Source organism: Phytophthora sojae (genome assembly GCF_000149755.1).
Source record: "Phytophthora sojae unplaced genomic scaffold PHYSOscaffold_10, whole genome shotgun sequence".
NCBI lineage: Eukaryota > Oomycota > Peronosporomycetes > Peronosporales > Peronosporaceae > Phytophthora > Phytophthora sojae.
Window position 1 is genome coordinate 1402400 of NW_009258124.1, and position 26565 is coordinate 1428964.

Consider the following 26565-nt stretch of genomic DNA (forward strand, 5'->3'; position numbering starts at 1 on the left):
TGAACGACTTGATCCTCGAGTTGTTCCACCACCGGTCAGCCTCGCGGCCTCGCAGCTTCTGACGAAACACCAGCAATCTGGACCGGTCGGGGAAACCGTCCGTGTGGTCCTCGAAGAGCTCCCAGAAGTCCTGCGCCTTCTCCACCGTGGCCGTGTCCGAATGGAACATCGGCAGCACCTTCACGGCGTGCGAGACCATCGTAGACACTCGGCGAAAGTCCACTGGCACCGCGCCAACTCGTCGATGGTGCAGCCGTCGGAGCCGGCGGAGCCGTACCCGTTCCAGGCGTCCGACTTGCCGTAGGGCCCGTTGTAGGTTGCATGGGCATTCCGCCACCGAGCGGCTTCGAGAGCCCAGCCGGACCGCCGGCGAACTGCAACTTCTTCATCGGAGGGGGCGACTTGGTCGACGACTTCACCACGCTTCCGCTCCCACTCCATCCTCCGTACTCGGGGGCCTTCCCCGAACCATGTTGAGCGCTCCAGCTCCATCCAAAGGCAGGGCGATCCGTTCGGCGGGCCTCGGGACCCGTGTAGCGGGTGATGAACCCACTCGGGCCTCGCTGCGTCGGGACCGGCTCCTCCATCGCGTCGTGGTAGTCTTCCTCGTCGTCGGCGTACATCCCGTAGCCGTACCCATAGTCCGTCGGCTGAGCGTAGGGCTGCCCCACACTCGACCGTCCCATCGGACTCGAGACCGGTGGCTCCGGCTCGCCCTTCACGGCGGGCTCCGCCTTGGCCTCCGCCACGGTCCCCGTCTTCATTCCAGCCGAGGTCACCGGCTGGACTCCAGTCGCGGTCTCCGTCTTGACCGCCTCTTTCTCTTCATAGTCCTCGTCTTCTTCATCTTCCCGGAGCTCACGCATCACATCCGACACGGACGCTCCCTCTTCAGCATACTCAGCGGTCTTCCCCCACCGCTCCAGACCCCTCAATCCCTCTTCAACCGGGTCCGGCGCGCCCGCTCCAGCCTGGCTGGGCGGCGGCGGGGCCCTCGGTCGCTGGGACAGCGGCGGCGCTATCCCGATCATCGGCGTCCCGGAAGCCGGTGTCGAGGGCCTCTGCCGACGTCTTTCGGCACGCTCAGCTTCGGTTCGAGCGGCACGCTCTGCCTCGGCGCGCTCTGCACGCGCTCTTTCTTCTTGTTCAGCCCGACGGCGTGCTGCTTCCTCAGCGTTACCGCCTCTTCCTCCTTGTCCTCCTGGCATCTTCTCTTCTCAGTTTACCGTTCCTTGTCCACTCTCAGTTTACCGTTCCTTGTTCACTTGACCTCTTGCTCTTGACCGTGCACATTTGGCTCTTGTGTCTACTTTACCGTTCCCTTGTCCTACCGGCCTGGATCGCTCCTCTCACTGCTCCTCGACGCCGCTTTTCCCGCGCGGCGTGTACTCGTGTGCGGACTCCTGGGTCCTTCCCTGGCACACTTTAAACACGAGGAGGGGGGTCACACGTCCAGTCACCAGGTCCAGACGCTCGGCTCTTGACTCTGTTCACTTCCGGGCACAGGCTCTCAGCACTGTTCACTCCACAGTCGGCAACACTACCCTGCTTCTCCACCACGTGTCGCGAGTCGCTTTGTCGGACCGGTTTGGGGCCGGCCGCCGCTGTATTGGAGTAGTAAGTGCTGCCTGTGCTTATAGGTTTATGGGGCACAAATAGCAAGGAGATCACTAAGCAAAATGCAATAAGTGTTCCTTACGACCTGTGTGGTCCTTTTAAGCAAAATTCACGACTGACCTTCCTTCTACTCCTAACTCTTCTTCTCTACCTCTGCAGATCCTTACGTTTCAGTGCCTTCGGGTGACTCCGTTCCCGCTCACCCCTCCCAAAGACTTGATCCGTTCACCTTGACGGCCCTCAAAGCCGCCCAACATGCCATCCGTCCCCGAAGTGCCGCCACGACACTGCGAGGCACATCATCCCTCCAAGATACCTCTGCGTAGCGGCCCACGGGTCTCCACCTTCGAGACAACCCGACCCACGGCCCACTACTTCTCGCCCGCGGCCACAGCAGGTGGACGACCTCAGGCACTCATCGTCGCCCACGCAGAGTTGGAACGGTCCGAGCCGTTCCGACTCGGGACACAACGGACTGCACCCGATTACGCTGGAACAAATTTTGTTCCAGGTACTGGAGATGGTCTGCGTAACTAAGTTAATACAAAGTTGCGCACTTACACAACGCCATTATGTATGGATGGATGGTACTCATGTCATTATTTATGCAGTGGGTTTTTCTTGCAAGCGACATTATTTATTTGCCGATTCTGTCATCATAAATAAAAATGCCATAATCGGTGGCCCTGTGTGGAGCGTTACGGCGGAGTACTACCGTCCCTTCCGCGTCGGCTTGAAAGAGCCCGAGTTCATGACGTCCGACATGCGCTTCATCGGCTCCGAAGTTCAAGCACAACGAAGTTTCGTTCGCGCAGTCATAGCGCCAGACGTGCTCTACGGCACCGTGCAGGGCGTGGACGCCCTACTGGAGAACTGGCGGTACCTGAGTCTCGGGTTCAAAGGCGCCGTCGCAGTGATGAATGCAGTTCTGGACTGGCCGGCCGGGTTTCTCCCCGATAAAAAGTCTCCCAGCGTGAAGACGTAGTTGACCACGCAGGCGAGGATTCCAGTTGTGAGTCCATGTCTTGTCAGCATCAGCACTTGCCAAGCCGACGCGACAGCATGGCTTGTGGCCCGAGTGATATCGCCATGTAAGGACCAAGATCTGGAAACAAGGCGGATATTGGGGACTTTCGGCACAATCAACGCCATCTTGACGTCACCACTGGACTGACAATTGCGAACTTCCAGCACTAATTTTGATCAGCTATAGCTCACCTCGAGCGTTACTCGATGGTCGTCTTGATCCGTTTGACGCTTTTTGCGTCTTATCCAAGAATTTATGCATTCTTTTATTTTTCGATATACCGTGCTCTTCACATTCTCCCGAAGTCGACATCAGAAACCTAGATACCTAGAGCCTGTCGTCCACGATTCGGATCATGAAAATCCCGAGGATTTCCAATGCTCACTAGGTAGCAGGGAGGTCCTCTATAGTTTGTCACCTCCTGGCAACGAGTTGAATCATAGGACACCGCCTCCATTCGCGCGCGCCACGTAGTTCTCGACCAGACCCAGTTCCTCGAGCACCTCGCCTTTTCTTTTTTTCTGGCCTCTCGATAGTCCGGACGAGGCCTTGGTCGTTAGATCTTTCAACTCCGCCTCTAGTGCCGGCTTCTTGTGCTTCAGAAAGAGCTTAAAGTACTTGAAGTCGGTATTTATCTCGAGAGCTGGTCCGGAAAGCAGCACCACGTGCGGGTAAGTGGACTCCGACATCCCCAACGCCAATTTAGCGTACGCAGCGGACCTTCCAGCTTCGGCCAAAATCTCCGCTCTCGCCGTCATCTCCGCCTCCGACGCCCCCCTACTAATCATCTCGCGGGGAGGGTTATACCCCGCTTTCATCATCCGAAGCACATCGGTGTCGAAGAAGTTGACGTAGTCCTTGTACACTCTGAACTCGCGGGTGTTCTTGACCTTGTCCAGGTCGCTCGCTCTCGTTATTTTCCCGAGCCCGAGCTTCTGCCACGCATGGAACGAGGTGAGCTCGTCAATGGCCCACTTGTTGATCATGTACTTTTCCGATTTCTCGACGAAATACTCGAACGTCTTGTAGTTCTTGTGCTTGGCGAGGGCCTCTCCCTTCAGCCCTTCAGCTTGAGCGCCTTCATGACGTAGTCCTCCGACACCCCCCAATCCGCCCACCACAGCGCTTTGGCATATCCCCAGAAGCCCCTCAGCTCCGAGCTGTCGTTCTCCGTGCCAACAGCCCGCAGAGAACGCCCCTCAGCACCTCCATGACCGATGATCGGGTGGCTCGAAAGCAACGTTGAGTCCTTGGAGTGTGCAAGCTCCCTGGCCACCGAAAGAGATGCAGTGCTGACGAAGAAAGAGACCACCACCGCGAACAGAGCTCGACCTAGACGCATGGCTGAAATGGGGGAGAGAAGGATCGTAGTCTCTCTCTTCAGCGCAAAGTGTGAAGTGCTAACCACTCGCCGTGAAGTGGACGCCATTACAGCCGCTTGATGGTCGTCAACACTGAATCTTCATACGCATTATTGGCTCTTGTTGATCGTCAGCACAGGTCTTTATAAGCAGGTGTATGCAAAACTTACCATCACTTCCCGCCTTCCCCTATCGAAAGAGAACATGTATTCGTACGCCAATGAATACGTCCATGGAATCCTTGCAATGGTCCAGAGAGCAACTTGCTCGAGCTGAAGTGGCCAAGAACGAGCGAGCTATCAATGGAGACTTCGGCGCCGTAACGTTCGTCCTTGCGATTTGTTGTGCCCCTTGACAGGATGCGGGCGCTGTACAAGGGCGAGCTCGTCGACGGGATCCGGCAGGGCAAAGGCGAGCTGGCCTTCGTGAACGGGGACAAGTACGAAGGGGACTTCCTCCAGGGCTACAGACACGGGCGCGGAGTTTTCACTTCTCACCACGGCAAGCGCGTGTACGACGGCGAGTGGCATCGAAGTGAGAAGCACGGTGCGGGTAAAGAGAGGTGGCTCGATAGCGGCGACCGGTACGAAGGCGAGTACCAGCACGATCTCTTCCACGGCAAAGGCGTCCTCACGCGCGGCTCCAACAAGAGCAAGTACGACGGGGAGTTCCAGAAGGGGCGTCGCCATGGATACGGCCGAATGGAGTTCGCAGTCGCCATGAACTCCGTCGCCTCATCCGGTGCACTCAAGAAGCTCATCGGGGCTGCGATCGCCAGTGGAGCTGCAGGCCAGCAGCTCTCAGCAGGAGTCGCAGTCTACGTCGGGTCTTGGAAGGACGGCAGGATGAACGGCGAGGGCAAATACACGCGTCCGGACGGCAGCTTCTACGAAGGAACTTGGCGCGACGGACTGGCCCACGGCTTCGGCAAGGAGCTCGTCATGGGCACCATGGAGGTGTACGAGGGCACTTGGCACGCTGGACTTCGCCACGGAGACGGCGCCGTCACGCGCAACGGGACTCGCCGCAAAGGGATCTGGGAAATGGGGCAACGCGTGAAGTGGACTACAGCCGAAGTCGCCTTCCCAAAAAGTTGATCAATAGCCGAGTGCACACGAAAGTCAAGTACGTACTGTATCGGGAGCGAGTCGAGTAATTGATCGCGGTTCTAAATTCACCAGTCCATTCTACCGCTTACAACAACTATGGGTTAGTTCTGTGCCTTGATCACCTTCAGATCGTTCAAAAAGGCCACGACCTCCTGCGAAAACGTCGGGAGGTCCGTCTGACCGCTCCACTGCAAGCATTCGCCCTCCATCTTGGACGCTGCCTCGAGCTGCGGCTGTGTCAGAATCTCCTTGATGTAGCCGTGCAAAAATACCTGGTAGAAAGAAGCGAAGTCCACGGCTGCGACGCGGTGCAGCAGCTGGATGACCTCGTCCTGGAGCAGGTTCATCTCGCCACGGGTCAGGATATTCATGAGCGTCGATAGGAATCCCATGCGCAGCTCGCTCTGGAATCCGGTGAACGCAAACAGTCCCTGCGCCTTGTCGACACGGTCCAGCAGCCCCAGCACCTGCTTGCAAATACGCGGCGCCAAATTCGAGCCTTCGCGGCTCAGCACGCTCGCAAGACTCTGGAAAATTGACAGGAAGTATGTGTGGGCTTGGTCCGATGCGTAACCACGCTCGCGAGCGCCATCCGGGGTGAACTGGCCGGAGTACACAATGAAGAAGCGGTAGTGTTTCTCGAGCAGTTGCTCCACCAATGCCACGAAGTAGCCAAGAATGACGGAATCACTTTCGGGGTGGGAAAAGATCGACTACCAAAACAAAACAAAAACAACCATGAGCGCACGTTTAGATCAGGCAAACATGAGTGTGCTGTAGTAGGCCCATCGTACCTCTTTCAGCGGACCGAAGCACAGGTCCAGGATGTTTTGTAAGAACGAGGAGAAAACTGATGTCGGCTCCTCGACGACAATCTTCAGCAGCTGCAAAAAGCCGCAGAGAACCATCAAACCTGCATTTCCTTGGCTATTCAGTCTGTTGGAAGGCCAAAACACAATTCGGGTCAGCACAAGTCAGACGTCATATACAGAATAGAATAAGTACGTACACTGCTGAGAGCTGGTTGTCGTTGAAAATCTCCACGAACGTGCGCATGATTTCGGACACGGTGTCCTTCTGCATCTCCTTGCGAATCGACTTGAGCAACTGAGCGTACAGACGCACAATCTCGTTCACAACCTTGAGCGCGCTCTTGATCTGAGTTTTAGATTGGGGTGCATTACTCGCCGCCATTTTGCGAATCGTCGTGAAGTAGGTCGTCAGCAGCGCCATCAACGAAGGAAACGAAGGCTGGAATACCGAGAAAAACGCGTCCTTCGCCACCTTCGGCTTGGTTTCCACCGAGCGTGCGAGGCATCGAACCAAGTAGCAATCACGCCGCAGCTGCGCGATCATGGCGTGCTCAAGCACCCGCTGCTCGTTCTGATGGAGCGCCACAGCAGACTGATCAATGGATTCACGAATCGGGACAAGCAGCGATCCATAAGCGTTCTCCCATGACTGAGCTCCATTGGATGCATCGCTGTTTCCTCGGAGAGAGATCGCTGAATTCAAAATGGAGTTGGACATGGAAGTGTAGAGGTCGCCTTGAATCGCAAGCGGCAAGTGCAGGCTGAACTGGTGAATGTGCGCCTCCAGCTGGGTCATGGACTGAATCTGGAGCATTTCCTCGTACGATAGCACAAAGCCGAGGTTTGCAAGCAGCTGCATCGAGTTCTGCATCACAGCAAGCGGGGACGGCACGATGCTTGTATCCAGAGTGTGAAGAAGCACCTGAAGCACGCTTTCCGAAGCATTCAGGACGTCTTGCCTAGCTCCACTCTTAATCACAAATGGGATGCAGCTCAAGCAGAACCTGATGCTCGTGAGCGCTTCACACTGCAATTCAGCAAACGCATCGCCACGAGTGTGCAGTCTGTGCTGCACCATATACTCCGACATGGTGATAAACAAGTGCAGAATCTGCCAGCCAGCCATTTGCTGGTTCATGTCATCGCTGATGCTGTAGTAGTTGGCGCACACACTCGAGAGGATCGCGCTGTTCACCGTCAAGTCGCGAATCACAGAACGCTGCTGCTCCCACTGCTCCGAACCTTGAGCGATCACGGGCATTTCATGGATATGGAACAGCACATTCTGAGCAACGTCTTGCACCCGGGGAAGCATGATCTCCAGAAGTGGGGGTGCGCACGAAGGCAGAGCTGCGATACGTCGAATCAGCGCAATGCAGTCCACTACGAACTGCTTCCTCTCTGAGAGCTCCACCATCGTGGCTGCACCCCCAGAGCCATTCCCACTCGCAATGTCCGTCCTCACTTGCGCCAGATCCTGGAGCGAGCCTGTTCCATACGCACCGCCCGTGCTCTCCAAGTCGAACGCGGCGCTGTTGTCTGCATCCTCGTTATCTCCATGCGTTCCAGCGTCATCTCCATCGTCCAGCTCGTCCAGCTGGTTCCGGTTCGACCCGTACGTCACGCGCTCCACCAGGTGCAGCATCACCGAGACCAAGCCCTGCTCATACGCCGTCAGCACCGGTCGAATGCGCTCATTAGCAGCACCTTCGTTCTGCTCCACCTCCTCCACATACGACACGAACACCTCCCACACACTCAAGCAGTTCAAGAAGCCCTCGACATGGGGCTGCTTGGTCGTGAAAGCGTGCACCGACTGCAAGAACGTGGGCAGGATGTCGCCGTACTTGGGGTTCTCCAGCCGCTTCAAGTGCTGCGTCAAGAACAGCTCCACGAACTCGCTGAGCTTGTCCAGATACTGCTCCGTGGCTCTGCCGATCAGCTGGTCCTCCACCGTCTTCTGCAGCAGCGGACACAACCCAAACATGACTTGCCCCACCACTTCGTCCACCCTCGCAGGCACGAACCTCTTGCTCATGAGCTCCGCCAGACACTGCAGCGCCGTGGCGCTGGACACGCACATGTGCGACGTGAAGCCCCTGCCAAAGACGCCCACCCAGTTCCTGGCCAGCTCGAACAGCAGTGCAATCCACGCGTCGTTGACGTGGTCCGCCACGGGCGCCCACGTGATGAGGCTGTTGAGCGTCGTGAGCGCCACGTTAGCCACGCGGTCCTGCTCCACGACGCTCTGCGCGTCCGCCGACGTCTGCAGCACATGGCTGCACCCCTTCAGGATGTTGGCCAGCAGCGCCAGCACGCTCGGCAGCTGCGCCGTCAGGCGGTTCTTGGCCTGGCGCTTGACGGTGGCCAGCACCAGCGCGTCGTCGCGCCCGAACTCCTCCACGACGACGGACAGCAGCTCGAGGCCGCTCTCGCGCGTGCGCTCGTCGACCACGAGCGCCTCCACCTGGCCCAAAAAGTCGGGCCAGGGCGCGTCCGCCGCCGCCCACTGCACGCGCGCGATGTCCGCCAGCACCTTGCGCAGCTTGCGGCGCACGAAGGCGATCTGCGCGCGCCCCGCGGGGCTCGAGGCGGCCGCGAGCAGGTAGTCCCAGACGAACTGGCGCACGCGCAGCTGCTCCGCGACGGGGAAGTGCGCCCAGCGCTGCGCCACGTACTCCTCTAAGGCCGTGGCCGCGAACCACAGCGCGTACTCGCTCGCGGACGTCTGCAGCAGCTGGAAGAGCACGGGCAGGCAGGCCGCGGGCGTCTCCTTGAAGCGCGTGAGCTGCGCCTCCAGCTGCAGCTTGTCGCCCGCGGGCGTGGCCGGGTCCAGCAGGCGGCGCAGCGCGCCCTCCACCTCGGCGATCATGGCGGCGCCCTCGGCGCGCGGGCTCGTGCTCATGGGGTCGCGACGTCTGCACCTAAAGTATCAATGCGACAGGCGGCATTTTGTGTCGCTTGTGAGGCTTGACAGTGGTCTACGCCACAGACACTACATTACGCCCACTAATTTGACGTTTGCCAAAGTGGGTTCAGAAATGATTCCGCGCTCGTACGCCAGCGAGCAGGAGCAGGAGCAGGAGCAGGAGCAGGAGGCAGGCCGCCCCAAGTGGCTGCTGTTCGCGAGGGAGCAGAGCGGCAACGCGCTCGTCTTCACGGCGGTGGTGACGCTACAGACGCGCAGTTTCGTGGCCGAGCTCAGCGTGGATGACGACGCACTGAAGCAGCACGTGCGGCCTCCGACATAATATAACGCAGTCACAGCTCTAATGGCTATACTGCATGGTGCTACACTGTAGAGCGAGGAGCTGGGGCTCGAGATGGACGCGGACGCGCTCACGGCGCTGCTGCTGGTGCGGTGGTTCATTGGTTCATTGGCGGTAACTAACGTGATTCAGTACATTTGCTGCTAACTGCAGGTGGCCATTTGTTGTTGTGCTGCTGCAGAAAGCGTTGGGGCAGCGCGAGTGCGTGGACGTGGAGCTGGAGGCGGAGGGCGACGCAGTGACGGAGGTTTTCCTGTCGCTCACCTACAAGTTCAGCCCCACGATCTCCCGGCGGGGGCTCTTCCAGCTGCCCATTGTGGCGTCCGACGCGCCGCAGAGTCTGGTGACGCTGCTGACGAGTGTGCACGCTGCACCCCCGCAGTCCATGCTCTCTGAACTTCAGCAAAGGGAGAAGGAGGAGCAGAGGGAGGCAATGGTGGCTGCCAAGGTCAGGTCAGCCACTGGAGATCAGAAGACGAGCAGCGCAATAGCCACCCAGGAGACGAAGGAGGTGGCGACTACATCGCAGAGCTCAGATAGTGGAGCTGCCACCCCAGCGGTGAACCCGATGGTGCTCAAGAGGAGACACGTCCCCACGGGAACCACGTACGCTGTATGTATTTACTGTTGAAAGCTGTTGTCGAGGTGGCTAAAGGGAGCTTGTTATTGTGTTGTGGCTTTGTAGGAGACGGAAGGGTCCTCGAGGTGCCAAGTTGGCAAAGAAATAGAGTTGAGCACCATTTGCATGGGGTATACTACTGATCAACTTTTTGGCAAGGGAACTTCGGCTGTTGTCCACTTCACGCGTTGCCCCATTTCCCAGATCCCTTTGCGGCGAGTCCCGTTGCGCGTGACGGCGCCGTCTCCGTGGCGAAGTCCAGCGTGCCAAGTACCCTCGTACACCTCCATGGTGCCCATGACGAGCTCCTTGCCGAAGCCGTGGGCCAGTCCGTCGCGCCAAGTTCCTTCGTAGAAGCTGCCGTCCGGACGCGTGTATTTGCCCTCGCCGTTCATCCTGCCGTCCTTCCAAGACCCGACGTAGACTGCGACTCCTGCTGAGAGCTGCTGGCCTGCAGCTCCACTGGCGATCGCAGCCCCGATGAGCTTCTTGAGTGCACCGGATGAGGCGACGGAGTTCATGGCGACTGCGAACTCCATTCGGCCGTATCCATGGCGACGCCCCTTCTGGAACTCCCCGTCGTACTTGCTCTTGTTGGAGCCGCGCGTGAGGACGCCTTTGCCGTGGAAGAGATCGTGCTGGTACTCGCCTTCGTACCGGTCGCCGCTATCGAGCCACCTCTCTTTACCCGCACCGTGCTTCTCACTTCGATGCCACTCGCCGTCGTACACGCGCTTGCCGTGGTGAGAAGTGAAAACTCCGCGCCCGTGTCTGTAGCCCTGGAGGAAGTCCCCTTCGTACTTGTCCCCGTTCACGAAGGCCAGCTCGCCTTTGCCCTGCCGGATCCCGTCGACGAGCTCGCCCTTGTACAGCGCCCGCATCCTGTCAAGGGGCACAACAAATCGCAAGGACGAACGTTACGGCGCCGAAGTCTCCATTGATAGCTCGCTCGTTCTTGGCCACTTCAGCTCGAGCAAGTTGCTCTCTGGACCATTGCAAGGATTCCATGGACGTATTCATTGGCGTACGAATACATGTTCTCTTTCGATAGGGGAAGGCGGGAAGTGATGGTAAGTTTTGCATACACCTGCTTATAAAGACCTGTGCTGACGATCAACAAGAGCCAATAATGCGTATGAAGATTCAGTGTTGACGACCATCAAGCGGCTGTAATGGCGTCCACTTCACGGCGAGTGGTTAGCACTTCACACTTTGCGCTGAAGAGAGAGACTACGATCCTTCTCTCCCCCATTTCAGCCATGCGTCTAGGTCGAGCTCTGTTCGCGGTGGTGGTCTCTTTCTTCGTCAGCACTGCATCTCTTTCGGTGGCCAGGGAGCTTGCACACTCCAAGGACTCAACGTTGCTTTCGAGCCACCCGATCATCGGTCATGGAGGTGCTGAGGGGCGTTCTCTGCGGGCTGTTGGCACGGAGAACGACAGCTCGGAGCTGAGGGGCTTCTGGGGATATGCCAAAGCGCTGTGGTGGGCGGATTGGGGGGTGTCGGAGGACTACGTCATGAAGGCGCTCAAGCTGAAGGGCTGAAGGGAGAGGCCCTCGCCAAGCACAAGAACTACAAGACGTTCGAGTATTTCGTCGAGAAATCGGAAAAGTACATGATCAACAAGTGGGCCATTGACGAGCTCACCTCGTTCCATGCGTGGCAGAAGCTCGGGCTCGGGAAAATAACGAGAGCGAGCGACCTGGACAAGGTCAAGAACACCCGCGAGTTCAGAGTGTACAAGGACTACGTCAACTTCTTCGACACCGATGTGCTTCGGATGATGAAAGCGGGGTATAACCCTCCCCGCGAGATGATTAGTAGGGGGGCGTCGGAGGCGGAGATGACGGCGAGAGCGGAGATTTTGGCCGAAGCTGGAAGGTCCGCTGCGTACGCTAAATTGGCGTTGGGGATGTCGGAGTCCACTTACCCGCACGTGGTGCTGCTTTCCGGACCAGCTCTCGAGATAAATACCGACTTCAAGTACTTTAAGCTCTTTCTGAAGCACAAGAAGCCGGCACTAGAGGCGGAGTTGAAAGATCTAACGACCAAGGCCTCGTCCGGACTATCGAGAGGCCAGAAAAAAAGAAAAGGCGAGGTGCTCGAGGAACTGGGTCTGGTCGAGAACTACGTGGCGCGCGCGAATGGAGGCGGTGTCCTATGATTCAACTCGTTGCCAGGAGGTGACAAACTATAGAGGACCTCCCTGCTACCTAGTGAGCATTGGAAATCCTCGGGATTTTCATGATCCGAATCGTGGACGACAGGCTCTAGGTATCTAGGTTTCTGATGTCGACTTCGGGAGAATGTGAAGAGCACGGTATATCGAAAAATAAAAGAATGCATAAATTCTTGGATAAGACGCAAAAAGCGTCAAACGGATCAAGACGACCATCGAGTAACGCTCGAGGTGAGCTATAGCTGATCAAAATTAGTGCTGGAAGTTCGCAATTGTCAGTCCAGTGGTGACGTCAAGATGGCGTTGATTGTGCCGAAAGTCCCCAATATCCGCCTTGTTTCCAGATCTTGGTCCTTACATGGCGATATCACTCGGGCCACAAGCCATGCTGTCGCGTCGGCTTGGCAAGTGCTGATGCTGACAAGACATGGACTCACAACTGGAATCCTCGCCTGCGTGGTCAACTACGTCTTCACGCTGGGAGACTTTTTATCGGGGGGAAACCCGGCCGGCCAGTCCAGAACTGCATTCATCACTGCGACGATGGCGTCCGCAACGACGTGGCATTATGCCTCTATCTACCTTTTCTGCGCGTTCGCCATGAGGAAGCTGCACCGCAGGGATGACCCTGACAAGGTCTGGGGCTTCACAAAAATAGCGGGGCACTTGATGCGGCAAACGTTGGGCGTTTATACTGTTGCAAGTAGGAAAACCTTGCAAGCATTACTCAGCGGTGATATGTTACCAATGAGGTGATATGTGTCATTGCGAGTGCTCATTCTGTCCAGCAGTAGGACAGGCAACAAGTGTAGCTAGGTTAGAGATCTAGCCCCACGTCTCCAAGGGGAATTCCCCTATCCATGTTCGTACGGAGCCTCTGCTCCAAGTGTGTTCTCATTCTCAAATATACCTTCCTCAAAGGACTCGAGTCTCCGGCGCTGTCGACTCTTCTCAGTGGTCTTCCTTTTCTGACCTCCTTTATATACTGCGTAATTGCGCTTACAACGGGGACAACGTACGCGATAGTGGCCTACTCTACTCCAACAGTGACTTCCACCAAGATTTACCGCTATCTCGCCTGCGTTTTCAACACGCTCTACGCAGCTGGAGCCGATGAAGCGTGCAGAAGTATCTATCGCTTCAAGAGTGCAGAAGGCCAAGCTGGGGCAACGAGTGACAAGGCTTCATCTTCGTATTCGCACAGAATCCTCCGCACATTGCCTCGAGCTGTGAATTTCGCCGCAACAATTATGCTCTCTGCCGGTTTTGTTCACGTGTGCAGCAAACGTACGATCACTTCCGAGCTGGAATTGATTTTCTTCGGACTCGCCAGTATGGGCTTCAAAGGAATAGTGCTCGGAATCACCAAACGCATCGTGTTCAAGAAGAACAACATGCGACCAGAGTCCATTTACATCGCCACGGCGGTCCCCACAGTCATCATCAACACGCAGCTCTGGGTTTCCATGCTACGCTCCAGTTCGGAGACAGTGAAGCGGTCTCTGGTGTTGGGGCTGGTCAGCCCTGTTCTAAGGACGTCGAAAGTTTCGCTCATGTGACACAACATTCGAGCGCGAGACTCAACCCAGCGAAAAATCAAAAGGTTGCTGCGGATTCATCAAGCGAGACCGGGGAGCTACCACCTATCCGACTATCAAGATTATCCCGCTGAAGGGAAGCTCCTCAAGGCGCCGGCCATCGGCTCGCTTGCTGTCATTTGTTGGGTGGAAGCAGAAACTCGTCAGCTTCCACGCTGCGATCGCTCACGCCGACATGTGCTCCGAGCACGTTGCGATTGCGTGCTCGATGTTTTTGTACTATTTCTTCCAGAACCACCCGAAGCTTGGCTGGGATGAGACGACGACGATCTCCTCTTTAGCCTGAGGGCTCACAATGGGCCCCTATCAATTCGGAATTGATGTCATCGTGGACTGGGTGTGCTGGATGTGGGAGGTCAAACGCGGCGTGTCGTTCCGCCACGTCATCCACTTCAACGGGTTCCTCACAGCTCTCTTTTCGAGCTGTGCGTTGACTTCCATCTCGATTTCGGCGGTGTTGTACGTGCGTGGCTTCTAAATACTCATCAAGTTTCTTTGAGTATACCTTTTGGAACTACAATACAGTAACGGTACGTAGCGAGCACGATAGGAAGGGATTATCGCGTTCAACGGAAGCGCTTCAAGTTACAAGATGCAGCCAACAGCTAAAGTAAACACAGTGTCGTTGTTTTTTTACTGATCCTTAGCATACAGCTTTGCACTCGGAGGTCATGCGCGCCTTGCTAAACACGAACGCCACGTCCTCCAGGGCTCCCAGGATACGAAGCAGCGGCGTGAAAAAGTCGGGCGTCAACTGGATGCTGGACATTTGTCCTCGCTCGTCGTCCCACTGGAATTCCGCTGACGATTTTACCGAAAGCTGTTGGCCCAGTAGTTTCGTTGCGATAGGGTGCAGCCTCCCACCCTCATCGCACTCCAGCAAGTGGGGAAACACCATGCGTAGTGTGTTCTCCGTCACAGTGAATGTCGTCGAGCTCGTTGCGATTACAGATCCCCCAACTCCATTCTCTAGACATTCTAGCTGAATGTCAGCGCCTTTGAGCCCGAGACTCAGGTACCGCCAGTTCTCCAGTAGGGCGTCCACGCCCTGCACGGTGCCGTAGAGCACGTCTGGCGCTATGACTGCGCGAACGAAACTTCGTTGTGCTTAAACTTCGGAGCCGATGAAGCGCATGTCGGACGTCATGAACTCGGGCTCTTTCAAGCCGAAGCGGAAGAGACGGTAGTACTCCGCCGTAACGCTCCACACCATGGAAGCGTAGAGCGCCGTGATCTGCCTCTGCAGCTCTAGCCACTGAATCTCTTCGTGGAGATCTTGGATGCTCTGTTGGTGTTCTTGGAGGTTGAGGCGCAGCTTCCTCCGGTACCGCTCTTGGTGCACCCGGTGGCGTTGTCGTCGAGCTTCGATCGTCGCGGCATCCTCGTCCTTTGCTTGCGCCGATGCGGCCTGCGGGCGTGTGGATGTGGTAGGAAGGCCGGCCGTCGTTGTGGTGCAACCCACAGCAGGGAGAAACCCCCCAGGAGCTGAGGGGGCTCCCGCGAGCGCCACTGCTTGGGGCGTGGACCTGACTGGCGCGTGGGAGTCGGTCAGCCGGACATACTGAGGGCTTGAGATCGTGGTGCTGACTGTTGTGGAGAGGCCGTGCACGTGCAGTACGCTGTGACTTGCTGTCATGCCGACGCCATCGAACTTGGGCGTGCTGCGCTCCGTCACGTTGCGAATGACTTCGCTGGTCAGGTGGCTGGCGTTCGGCGGGTAGAGGACACTCTGGCTGCTCATGGTCGCTTGGCTTGTTGGTGTGCGTTCTTGGAGCGTATCGCGAAATGAAGAACGGTTGGTTGGTCGGTCAGTTACCCATGACGTGAGTCTGCGAGACTCGCGGATAGAGTACATGTATATCACAGGTCAGCAATACCTAGATTACCGTATTGCTCCTGTCCTATCAATATGACATATTGAGAGTCTCAATATCTATGAGTTAATCCAGAAGTTTCAAGAAATGCTAGTGTCCTAACTAGCGGCGAATTGTCGGTTGTTGCGCATTGCCACGGGCACAGTAGGAAGGTTGGAACGCTGGATGGCGCGGCCAAAGGCTCCGGGATCTTGGTTGCTGGAGCTTGGAGAGGAGAAGGAGATTCAGAAGTGGATGGTTCTTGAAGTGGAGTGTCCTCTTGGTGCTGCTCACGCAGAGATGGAAGCAACGACAACACTCAGCTGGGCGGCAAAAGCCACCGTGTTGGTCGTGTGTATATTCTCAACTGAGGCCTAGATTCTTCTCTTTCACCTTTTGTCTTACTCCAACTGCAAGTAGTATAGTGGGGATCAGTATAATCCGCATCAGCCCCACCTACGGATTCCAATCAACTTGCATCTCCAAATCTTGCCCTTGGCAATAATCCCATTGCAGCTCTGTGTTTTTCAAATGCCGGACGTGCCAATGGCTTTGTAAAAGCATCGGCCACGTTATCAACTCCTGGCACCCGAAGCACGTCAATTTCCTTCAAATCGATGCGCTCACGCACGAAGTGGTGGCGCACATCGATGTGCTTGGTCCGAGAATGAAACACAGGGTTGCTGGCAAGCTTCTTTGCACTTTCGTTGTCAACAAAGACTTGGGATGGCTGAATTTGCTGCACCTGCAGCTCCTTCAGCATTTGGCGCAAGTGCACCACCTCCTGCACCAGTAGACTAAGAGCCATATATTCGACCTCGGTCGTGTGCAGCGCGACGGTCTTCTCCGTCTGGCTGCTCCACGAAATGATCCTCCCACAAAATTGAGTCACGTAGCCTGCAACAGACTTTCGATCATCAACTTGATTTGCAAAATCCGCATCTGCGTATGCTCTCAGATGATCATCCAGCTTTTGATCTGACCACGCTAGGCCACCAAGCTGGACCCCCCAGTCAGCTGTGTCTTTCAGGTAGCGCAATCCACGTTTTGCAGCTCTCCAATGCAACAGACCTGGGTTTTCCAAGAACTGACTGCACTCTCTAACTAGGTAGGCCAGATCGGGCCGGGTACCGAGCATCAGGTACATCAGGCTGTCAACCACAGCACGATATGACTTCGATCTCATCAGTTGCCTTTCATCGTTTTCGGTCGGACACATGGCCTTGCTCAGCTTCAGATCCGCCGTGCTCGGCGTCTTGCATGTTGAACCGCTTGAGCACGGTCTCGGCATACTTCTGCTGACCAATGAACATCGTTCTCTCGGCCCGGTTCCGCGTGATCTCCCAGCCTAGAATGTAGTGTAACTCCCCGAGATCCTTCATCGCAAACCGGTCCTCGAACATCTTCTTCATCTTGTTGATGAGCTCCATCGACGGAGCAAACAAAATCAGATCATCAACATACAGAGGGATGAAGACCAACTGCCCATCAATTACTTTAACAGCCACGCAAGCCTCCGACTGCAGCATCGTGAAGCCCTGCTCCTCCAAGAACGACTTGAGCAGCTGAAACCACACTCTGGGCGCCTGCTTCAAGCCGTACAGGCTCTTCTTCAATCTGCACACCCAGTCCTCTTTGCCTTTCACTTTGTAGCCTTCAGGCTGCTCCATATAGACCTCCACGTCAATCGCCCCATTCAAGAAAGCAGTAGTGACATCCATCTGATGCACTTCATAATTCCAGACAGCCGCCAGTGTCAAGAGAACACGCAGTGTCTCCAGCCTCACAACAGGCGAGTACACCTCTAGGTAGTCGATACCATAAATCTGCATAAAGCCCTTGATCACGAGCCTCGCTTTGAATCTTTCGATCTCTCCGTTCGCTAGATACTTGACGCGAAAGATCCAGCGATTCTGCAGCACTTTCATGTGCTTCTCACGCGGCATCAACTCCCAGGTATCGTTCTTCATCAACGAATCAAACTCATCATCAGCTGCATTTTTCCATTGCAATGAGTGCTCACTCTCCATAGCGTCACCGAAAGTATCTGGCTCTTCAAACTCGCCAGTACTCATGCAGCAATAGTCCTCCCACCATGCAAGGATCAACTCGTTCGCCATAGCACGTTGCAACTCAGCTCGTGCTTTCCTCCATCCAGCAGGCAACGAGTTCACATCATCATCTGGATTTGTATTTTCGTAGGCAATGTAGACGTAGTCACCGAACCACGTGGGCGGTTTACTTACCCGACCGCTCCGTGTCACTGGAGGGTCTTTAGGGCGAGTGCCTCTCGGGCCTGTGTACTCACGAAGTGCTGTGCAAGGAGGCGTTGATACTCGCAGCATCACTCGACACTTGGCTGTCCGAGTCGGCCCGTCCAGCAGCCGATGACCTGCTGTCCACCTCTTCCACCTCTTGACTCCCTGGTACAGCCCTCGTCTCGTCAGCAGCCGGTCCCTTGTGCCGCCCACTGCTGCGTTTCCTCTTTCTCCTTCTTTTGGAATTGCCTGGCACGCACTCACCTCGCAGGTGGTCTGCCTCATGTCCATTGACACGTTCCTCATCACGTTCTGCCACCTTGCTAGAACGATCACATACAGATGCTGTAGAGCTCACTCCACGTCCTTCATCTCGTTCTGCCACCTTGCTAGAACGTCCACTTTCAAACACCGCAAACCGCACTCTCTTTGGTCGAGGCGCTGCGGCATCACCACCGGGGCCTCTCTTCTTGAACCCACATGCCCCATCTGACCGGACATCTTGCTCAACTGCCCCACCTGGTCGGTCATCACATCGAGTGTCATCCGCCCCACCAGTCCGATAATCACCTCCGTCTCTGGAGTCGCTGGCCCCACCAGTCCAGCAATCGCCATCGTCACGATAACGGAGGCTGCATTTGGCGTTGATGCCGAGTCCATGAGCAATCGACCAGCTTTATTCTCATAGAACACGACAGTATGGCTGTAGATGGCCTTGTTGGTCTTGCTATCGAGCAAGCGATAGCCTCGCTTCTCTCGCGAATATCCAACGAAGACCGCCTCCCGTGCTTTCGCCTGCATCTTCCGTCTCTCCACCTTGTCGATGTACGACAGGACGGCGCAGCCGAACGTCCGCAACTTCTCATATGCAGGAGTCTGACGGTGCCATACTGCATACGGTACCTCCATGCCTCGAACCGAGCTTGGCATAATGTTCACGGAGTATGCAGCTGTCATCGCTGCCTCACCCCACATCGCTTCAGGCAGGTCGAAGTGCACGAGCATGCATCGCATTCTCTCCGTAATGGTGCGGACCATTCTCTCCGCGACACCATTTTGCTCCAGAGTATGCTTGATGCTGCTGTCAAACTCCATACCATACTTCGTGTCACACGTACTTTGCAGCTTCTTGAACTCAATTGCATTGTCTGACCTTAGCGCTTTCATTCTGACATGCTGCTGCGTCTTGACGCGTTGATAGAACTCCTCAAACTTCTGGTACACTTCCGAACGATGCTCCAGAAGATACACGGTGACAAACCGACTCGCATCATCAACGAACACGGCAAAGTACCGTTTACCACCGTAGGAGTGCTCTGCATACGGACCCCAAGCGTCCACATGGACCTTTTCGCCAACTAACCACTCGCGGGTCTGTGTCCGAGACTTCTTCATGCTCTTCCTCGTAAGTTTCCCCGTCACACAGGTCTCGCAATTGAAACCCACCGGGATACGCAAGTTCACATGTGGCAACGGCCACTGATCATGGCTGAACAGCGCATTAAACGCGTTCTTGCCAGGGTGCCCCAATCTCGAATGCCACAGCTCCAAACTACTCACTCGAGCTGGTAGCGCCACCATGGCTACCTCTTGGGGTCTCTCCAACTTCAAGCGATAGAGATTGGTATAATCAACTTGAGCGGTAGTCACACCAGCCTGTAAGATAACATCAACGCGATCTGCCTCATCAAAGTGCACCTTCACACGATCACGTTCAGGCAGATATTGGTTCAGTTGCCGTCGCACAGAATAGAGACTGCACTGCAGCTCTGGAGCATAACGAACTCCTCGCAGCGTCAGTGAGCACCTCCCACCAGTAGTCTCCAGCTCTTTAACCAAAGTACCAATACCCTCAACACCCAGCGAGTTCTTTCCTCCAACTCGAATCCGAGCGCTAAGAGGCGTGAACTTCATGAAATCGGTGAGCTGGTTCGAAATATGACTCGATGCACCAGAGTCCAGGTACCAGTTATCATGGGCTTTGTCTGCGACCGGCTTTTTCATTTTCATCACTTGAAGAATAACATACGCGCTGTCATCACTTTCATTAGCGTAGCTACTCGTTTCAGCAGCCTTAGCACTCTTTCCTCCACTCATCTTCACGCGCTTCTGAGCTTGGGTGCTGCTGCGATCCTCGGCTGGAGGTCGCTTGCCAAGAAACGGGCAATCAACCACATGATGCCCTGCTTCATGGCAGTGATAACAAGCACCACCTGGCTTTTGTCCACTGCCGGCTTGGCCACGTCCAGTTCCACGTCCACCACCTTGGCTCCCGCGACCGCCAGAACCACGTCCACCACTGGAACCGCGCCCGTGTCCTCCAGATCGACCACCACGTCCACGGCCGCGACCACGTCCTCGACCTCTTCCTCCACCAGCAAAGAACGCCTTTTCTTTATCATCATTGTCCTTGGCGCCCTCTGCTTTCCGACCTTGGCGATGGTCGTAAGCCATCTCCAATGCGAGTTCAAGTTGTTCATAATTAGGGGGATCATCAGCATTTTGGGGCTTGTGACTGGCGAGAAACGTCTGTACAACATGATCATATTCGCGCGGCAGAGATCCAATCAATAGTGCTGGCTTTACATACTCGTCCACAGGACGCCCGACTCCAGCAATGGTCTCCATCAGCCGACGCATCTCGCTCAGGTGATCTGGCACATTGCCGTTGGGAGCGAGCCGTAGCCGACTGAGCTTGGCCCTCTCCTCAGCGTACTTCAGGTACGTCTTGCCCATAAATCTCTTTTTCAGGCGCTCCATGACACGAAACGGGGTGGGTTCATACTTCACAGTCTTCATTATGTGATTCGTCATTGCGTCGTAGATGATCTCCTTGGCGTGGGCCATCTCGCTCGTCCACGTCGCGTGCGCCTCTGCCTCCTTGCTCTCGTCCGGCTCGAGCAAGTCCTCCATGCAGTACTTCCACAGCTTCTTCCTCTCCAGCTTGAGCTTGACTCGCTCGTGCCAGACCTCGTAGTCCTTGCCGTCAAACGGCGGGATCGTCTTCTTCTCCTCGTGTGACTCCTTGGGCGTCTTCTTCTGCTCCGCCATGACGTCCTAGTTGCTGTGCTCCCCACGCGTGAGCCTTGGGCTCATAACCTGAAGTGAAGTGTCCTCTTGGTGCTGCTCACGCAGAGATGGAAGCAACGACAACACTCAGCTGGGCGGCAAAAGCCACCTTGTTGGTCGTGTGTATATTCTCAACTGAGGCCTAGATTCTTCTCTTTCACCTTTTGTCTTACTCCAACTGCAAGTAGTATAGTGGGGATCAGTATAATCCGCAACAGTTCTCTTCTCAGTGCCAAGCCCAGCGACCACATTGATCCTACATGCATTGTATAAATACACTAGCTACTTCAGCTTCTTATTCTACTAGGACACGAGCATAAGACACAGAGGTCCTCCGACACGAATCGCCTCGGCAAGGCCGTGATTCGGGATTTGGGCTGCGATAGCAGCACTAACGCTGCTTCCTATCCCAGTAAAATAACACCATTTTTTTTAAATAAAAAAGGGATAATCGTCTTAGTGACAGCATGTGGACAAAAAGAGTGGACGGGACCAAAATAATGTGATTTGGTCCCTCATATTGCCTTACATCTAATATTGTGATGAATGCTGACGAGGACTTATTGGCTGGCCTCTTGGACGACTACGAGACCCTGGAGCCGTCGATCGAGCTGCAACATGAAGAACCTACGCCAGATCTACCACTTCTGGGCATCCACCAGCTTCTAGTGGAAACGGAGGCCTTGCTCGCCTCTATCGAAGTCCCTGTCGCCAGTTCTGAATCTGAATCTGGGGCTCAGGAGGCCAAGGTGGCCAAGAGGAGACTCAAATATGCCAATAGGATCAAGAACGAGAGGAAGACGCTGGAAGAAGAAGCGAAAGCGCTGTCAGAGGAACTGCATCACTTGCAACATACCAGGAAGAAAGTCAAGTCGCTCTGGGATAAAAGTTCAGCAATGCCGCTGTGGAGGGCTATAGCTACTCGGCAGATGGAGGGCCGACTAGTCGCTGAAGAGCAGCAACACAAGCTGAAGCATGCCGTGGAAACTCGAGCAAAGGTGCTGGAGGAGATCGGGGCGATGGTCCGAACGAAATTGGATCATGCCGAGCGAGATGAAATGACTATTATTCCGCAGAATAATGAGCTCGACGCCGATGACTGCGTGCTTTACGAGGAATTTTTGCAAGATTTGGACGTGATTTACGCCGAGACAGACGCAGTTTTCCGAGCCTGTGGAGTTGAAGAAATGCCCCAAACATCCTACAGACTGGGGCCAGATTGGAAGAAAGATGGCGACCTGGAATACATCGACAAGCTGGACGTATTATTTGTCCCCTTCAGCATGAGGAGACGTGCAGCACGATGTGGCAGTCCATGCTCCACGTGAACCGACAGAAGGACAGGCATCACTACAATAACGTTGCTGATTCGGAGAACACAGTTGCAGCCAAGCTACGTATGCGGCCGATGCACGAATCCGGTGAGCGAGTGGACATGCTCGTTCACTTGGCAATGCGTCGATATATTGAGGCTGGAAGAATTGTTATGGTGTGGCGAGCGCTGTCTCATGGGGAAGGCGAATTCGATGGGATGCACTCGGACGAAACTGGATGGTGTCTGGTGCGTCCAAATGACGAAGAGTTAGACGAAAACTCATTGATGCGGACCGTCATTCAGACCTTCGTGCGCTTCATTCCTATGAGCGTTGCAAATACTGCTGGTCGCGTGGACGGGTTCCAGTTCACCAAGTTCGTCGTGACATCGGTGGAGAAGGATGCGGACGAAGTCGCGCGCTTGATGGATTCACTTCTTCTCGACGACCCCAAGGACGCAGCATCAAGCCTAAACACCCGATAAAAAAGTTTTTTTTTCACACTTTAGGGATGTTAGCTCGTGAAGATGTAGATACTTCAAGGTCAAGCACAATCGCCTCGAGATTATTGAGTTATTTCCCCAGTTTCGGGTTGCTTTGTGTGCTCGTGTGCATCAGGTGCTAGCTGTCCTGAAACTATTTTAAAAAAATAGCAGAATACAGCGTGACGTACATGGTCTCTATACTTTAACTAAGTCGTGCCTCCGACCCGAAGAAACTCTGGAATTTAAACGGTTCGTCATATTTGAACTAATGGCACACAAATACCGTAGAAGAAGAAGATCAAGAAAAAGAACAAAAAGAAAAAACAACAACAAGAAGAAGAAGTACTTAAGTACCGAGTAACTACACAAAATCCATGGGAATCGCTTCACTCTATTTACTGGAATAGATGAGACCTATCTTAGAATATATCTGTATAATTGCTCAAGACTTACAGGCGAAAAGCTAGACGCCTGATACAGATTGATACTTAGGCACCGTTGTAGTTCTGCTATCGCAACCCAAATCAGAGTCGGCTACGTTGTGGCGCTGGTGGAGCAACTGCTCGAGAAGCAAAAAAATGTTTCAAGCTCCGCTTTACTCGCTACAACCCAGCCATTTCTCCTCGGTCGGATCGCATTCTTGGCCGACCCCTCTCTTAATTTCAGTCCGTGGTAGTTCAATGTAGTCTTTGTCTGGCAGACAGGCAAGAACCTGGATTCGAGTGCTGTAGCAGATACCTGATGTGTTACCCGGGAGGTAACATTTACGATAAGGTTTACCATCGCATACCTCAATCGTCTCCTGCGTCGGGAATACTGACACACCGGCCGTATCGTAAAACGATTTCTGGCAAATACTGGAACTGAATGTCTCGAACGCTCTCTGTGTGGCAGCATCTCCATAGTATGGTGCCAAATTCACATTCCGATTTGTATCATTTTCAAGCATAATGCTGCAGGAGTCAACATCGCACTGCTAGCTCGACATGACACATGGTCCAAGTCGCACTGGTCAATGAAACCATTGCAACATAGATAGCTCGGCCGAACAATCACGAACTCCACGAGTTTGGACAATGGCGAGAGATCAGGCATCGTTTCGAGCCTTGGCATGATTGACAACAACAAGCGGCTGAGCTCTGGTACATTCTCAAATGCCGGTAGTTCTCTTATTAGCGTAATCCACGCGAGCGACATACTTTGAAGATGGGGGACGCCTGTTAAGGCTGGAAGCTTTCTAAGGTTGAATTGTACCCCAAAGTGAAGTGTCGATAGCCGAGGCAACAAATCGGCCGGCAGGTCCTGCAAGTTCTGACTGCCATATTTTCCTTCGATGTGGCTGAATTACATGCATACGAAACAGTGCAATACATCAGTGATAGATACACTGAGGCTAATACCCGTCGTTCATACATTGTCTCTAGATTTTTGAGTTCTCTGGCCCAGGGCGGAATTATTTGCGTGCTCGTGTACATCAGATAGCTGTCAAGAATGAAGCAGATAGTACTGTACAAGCGAAGTGAGTGAGTATTAGTAAATACGATGCAGAATGTATTAGCTCACGTACATGGTCTGAAGACTTTGACATAAGCGGAGCTCCTCAGGCCACGTGAGCAATTGACGATTAATCGCCTGCAATGATGTGAGCTTCCCAGACGCTGCCAATACCTTGACTTTCTGGTATGCGTCGATCGGATGAATCCACTCATCGTACGTCTTGGGTGCAAGATCGATGTCAATCAGGATGAGGCAGGGGCAATTATCCTCAGTGGTCCCCCATCGGTGAGCGTACACTACACACTCCGAGTGTACCGAGCACAACGCTGTTGAGTCCGAGACAGCCTTATTGGTAGCTAACAAAACACCCAGGCTCACGCCAAGGAATACAACGGCCACTCCTTTCGGAACAAAATTCTGATTAATAGGCAAGTATCTTGACGACTTCCGCCGCTGGAAACTTCGCTCTTGATGGCGGGTGTAAATTAGCGCAACTAGAACGCGTTCGAAGCGGTAGCAAAACGTCAGGTTCATGATCAACCGCACCACAAGATCGATCCCTGAGTTAATGCGAACCGAATCCAAGCATACGCGGAATAGCGCGATTTTGGAGGGATCAGCGAATGATCTCGCAAGATGCTCAAAACTCCCAGGCGGTAGCTTTTCCAGGTACGTCTCTCGGTTGAAGTCAAAATTGAAATAGCAATAGACGAGCGTAATAATCGGGAACAGAACGGCAGCGGACAAGTCGAAGCTGTAAAACAAGGTGACGATAGTAAGTGCACTGCTGCAGTGAAAGGAAATGAAATGGAAACAGATCTCACATGGAATCGATGAAAATGCCGAGAATCGGACCGTCAACACATTCACAACGCAGGGTAGTGAGTTTACGGCCAGAAAGCACGCATACCCGTACGTCAGCGGCGTTGGGCTCCCATTTTGCAGAAGTTGTCTAAGCATGGTTCCTTCCAAAGCCAAGTCTATCAGCTTCATACAGGCATTCTGTAAATTCATAAGAAAATAAAAACTGTAAAATACCAGGGACATGAACAAAGAAGATATCGTCATTCCTACCCATTTCTTGCGACTTTTTCCCTTGAACGACGTTAGTTCACTCCGCAGGACACGCAGTTGGCTGCAGTGTAGCACCTTTGAAGGTTTCCAAGTGGCCGTTTGCCTAGGAAAGGCCGAGTCGAGCAGCATATTGCGCCTTAACAGCATCCTTAGTGCCACATCCAAGTAGCACACATCCACGACCACAAGACCTACAGCTCCGATCAGAGTTACGTGCGGGTATGAATCCTTGATAAGCCAGAACTCTCCGTTATTGTATGCCTCAGTGTTCATGAGCCAATTTGCTGTTCTATTTGGTTCCAGTGCCAAGAAAACCAGCCACGCAGTCCAGACAATGCAAACCACTAGAACGCACAGCATCAGCACGCCAACAATACCAAACGCTTCACTGAATGTGAGGATTTCATCGCTCTCCAGACTCCGCCGTGTTTCAACCACTGTCAGCCCCTTGACTGATGGTCCACCAGGCAGAATCTGGTTGCTCTTCACCCTGCGTTCGCTGTCCGCAAACCTGTTTGTTGGAGCCAGCTCGGTCCTTCGCATCTCTCGTAATCGCACTGTTGTAGAGTGCTCGAACTCCAGTTTCGGAGCCCAAAATACATTGCTGTACTACATGTAGATAACATAGTTCCCACCAACTCGTTTTTTGTAACAAATAGTTTCAAATGCGAAACGTTTCCGAATCACTCGCGAAAAGCCCCGAGTACTTGTCCATCCTGCCGTCTTGCCAAAATCCGACCTAGGCTGCGACTCCTGTTGAGAGCTGTTGGCCTGTAGCTCCACTGGCGATTGCAGTCCGATTATTTTTTTTAGTGCACACAAGAGATGTTTCTTGCGTTGCCCCTGGAGATTGCGTAGCGATATCTCCTCGATCACTGAACATTTGGAACTGGTTGGTTGCTCAACATCGTACAACGCCGAAGCTGAAGTTGCCGTACATTTCGTATCGCTACCGAAATCACGACGCCATGTCGATGGTCCTTGTCGAGCGCTGGGAGTGGGATGCGAAGCTCAATATCAAAGCTGAGAATCATCAAAATGTTACAGTATACTTCGAAGTATATAGGTTCTCCAAATTCGTGAATTTAACTGCATTACATGTATCCACGAGTTTCCTGGGCCGAAGACGTGACCTTGACCTGCGACGAGTCCGCTTTGCACCCTGCTGGCTGCCCGGATCTGCTGCATCGGACCGTCGTGTTGCCAGCACAACACGGGGTTGGCCCTGGACCGATTGCAGCTCTGTCCCAGCAGGCTGTTGAACAGCAGCCATGTTAAATGCCCGGATCTGCTGCACCTGCGATCGTACGGGACCAGCGGATCGGCTTCCGAGTCTAAACCGCGCTTTGTCTAATGATTAGACTCGACTCGAGTTGACCGATCGAGACGGTTTTCCCCCCACCACGGGCAACTTCAATGACTGTG

General features: G+C 54.4%; 11 protein-coding genes across 11 annotated transcripts; 6 read left to right on the plus strand and 5 right to left on the minus strand.

Annotated features, from left to right (window-relative positions):
* Positions 1 to 1872: 1872 nt before the first annotated feature.
* On the plus strand, positions 1873 to 2835 carry PHYSODRAFT_347976 (hypothetical protein; the record flags this gene model as incomplete). The annotated part of the gene is made up of 2 exons (XM_009537340.1): positions 1873 to 2060; positions 2314 to 2835. 2 exons carry the CDS (start codon positions 1873 to 1875, stop codon positions 2600 to 2602), a joined length of 477 nt encoding a protein of 158 aa, XP_009535635.1. The 3' UTR covers positions 2603 to 2835.
* An 866-nt stretch (positions 2836 to 3701) lies between these two features.
* Positions 3702 to 3986, minus strand: PHYSODRAFT_288662 (hypothetical protein; the record flags this gene model as incomplete). The annotated part of the gene is made up of 1 exon (XM_009537341.1): positions 3702 to 3986. One exon carries the CDS (start codon positions 3984 to 3986, stop codon positions 3702 to 3704), a length of 285 nt encoding a protein of 94 aa, XP_009535636.1.
* A 378-nt stretch (positions 3987 to 4364) lies between these two features.
* PHYSODRAFT_524062 (hypothetical protein) lies at positions 4365 to 5102 on the plus strand (the record flags this gene model as incomplete). The annotated part of the gene is made up of 1 exon (XM_009537342.1): positions 4365 to 5102. One exon carries the CDS (start codon positions 4365 to 4367, stop codon positions 5100 to 5102), a length of 738 nt encoding a protein of 245 aa, XP_009535637.1.
* A 113-nt stretch (positions 5103 to 5215) lies between these two features.
* Positions 5216 to 8831, minus strand: PHYSODRAFT_524761 (hypothetical protein; the record flags this gene model as incomplete). Its single annotated transcript, XM_009537343.1, has 4 exons — positions 5216 to 5827; positions 5909 to 6050; positions 6124 to 7995; positions 8065 to 8831. The coding sequence occupies 4 exons, from the start codon at positions 8829 to 8831 to the stop codon at positions 5216 to 5218; spliced, it is 3393 nt and encodes a 1130-aa protein (XP_009535638.1).
* A 159-nt stretch (positions 8832 to 8990) lies between these two features.
* PHYSODRAFT_288663 (hypothetical protein) lies at positions 8991 to 9947 on the plus strand. The gene is made up of 4 exons (XM_009537344.1): positions 8991 to 9155; positions 9229 to 9279; positions 9374 to 9801; positions 9881 to 9947. The coding sequence occupies exons 2-4, from the start codon at positions 9250 to 9252 to the stop codon at positions 9921 to 9923; spliced, it is 501 nt and encodes a 166-aa protein (XP_009535639.1). The 5' UTR covers positions 8991 to 9155; positions 9229 to 9249; the 3' UTR covers positions 9924 to 9947.
* A 10-nt stretch (positions 9948 to 9957) lies between these two features.
* PHYSODRAFT_305810 (hypothetical protein) lies at positions 9958 to 10695 on the minus strand (the record flags this gene model as incomplete). The annotated part of the gene is made up of 1 exon (XM_009537345.1): positions 9958 to 10695. One exon carries the CDS (start codon positions 10693 to 10695, stop codon positions 9958 to 9960), a length of 738 nt encoding a protein of 245 aa, XP_009535640.1.
* Positions 10696 to 11073: 378 nt separating this feature from the next.
* PHYSODRAFT_288665 (hypothetical protein) lies at positions 11074 to 11358 on the plus strand (the record flags this gene model as incomplete). Its single annotated transcript, XM_009537346.1, has 1 exon — positions 11074 to 11358. The coding sequence occupies one exon, from the start codon at positions 11074 to 11076 to the stop codon at positions 11356 to 11358; it is 285 nt and encodes a 94-aa protein (XP_009535641.1).
* A 2363-nt stretch (positions 11359 to 13721) lies between these two features.
* Positions 13722 to 13877, plus strand: PHYSODRAFT_525465 (hypothetical protein; the record flags this gene model as incomplete). The annotated part of the gene is made up of 1 exon (XM_009537347.1): positions 13722 to 13877. A coding segment is annotated over one exon (156 nt), but the record flags the coding sequence as incomplete, so codon positions are not given.
* A 357-nt stretch (positions 13878 to 14234) lies between these two features.
* Positions 14235 to 15446, minus strand: PHYSODRAFT_362029 (hypothetical protein; the record flags this gene model as incomplete). The annotated part of the gene is made up of 2 exons (XM_009537348.1): positions 14235 to 14639; positions 14802 to 15446. The coding sequence occupies 2 exons, from the start codon at positions 15444 to 15446 to the stop codon at positions 14235 to 14237; spliced, it is 1050 nt and encodes a 349-aa protein (XP_009535643.1).
* A 5867-nt stretch (positions 15447 to 21313) lies between these two features.
* Positions 21314 to 22569, plus strand: PHYSODRAFT_305814 (hypothetical protein; the record flags this gene model as incomplete). Its single annotated transcript, XM_009537349.1, has 2 exons — positions 21314 to 22033; positions 22054 to 22569. 2 exons carry the CDS (start codon positions 21314 to 21316, stop codon positions 22567 to 22569), a joined length of 1236 nt encoding a protein of 411 aa, XP_009535644.1.
* Positions 22570 to 23164: 595 nt separating this feature from the next.
* On the minus strand, positions 23165 to 25413 carry PHYSODRAFT_318801 (hypothetical protein; the record flags this gene model as incomplete). The annotated part of the gene is made up of 5 exons (XM_009537350.1): positions 23165 to 23522; positions 23561 to 23908; positions 23983 to 24051; positions 24137 to 25068; positions 25141 to 25413. 5 exons carry the CDS (start codon positions 25411 to 25413, stop codon positions 23165 to 23167), a joined length of 1980 nt encoding a protein of 659 aa, XP_009535645.1.
* Positions 25414 to 26565: the final 1152 nt, after the last annotated feature.

What these genes read in the sequence shown, in the direction of transcription:
- PHYSODRAFT_288663 (XM_009537344.1), top strand. Translation starts at nt 9,250, where the DNA reads ATGGACGCGGACGCGCTCACGGCGCTGCTG. An exon ending in ACGCGCTCACGGCGCTGCTG is followed by an intron (nt 9,280 to 9,373) that starts CTGGTGCGGTGG and finishes GTTGTGCTGCTG; the next exon opens with CAGAAAGCGTTGGGGCAGCG. An exon ending in CACGTCCCCACGGGAACCAC is followed by an intron (nt 9,802 to 9,880) that starts GTACGCTGTATG and finishes GTGGCTTTGTAG; the next exon opens with GAGACGGAAGGGTCCTCGAG.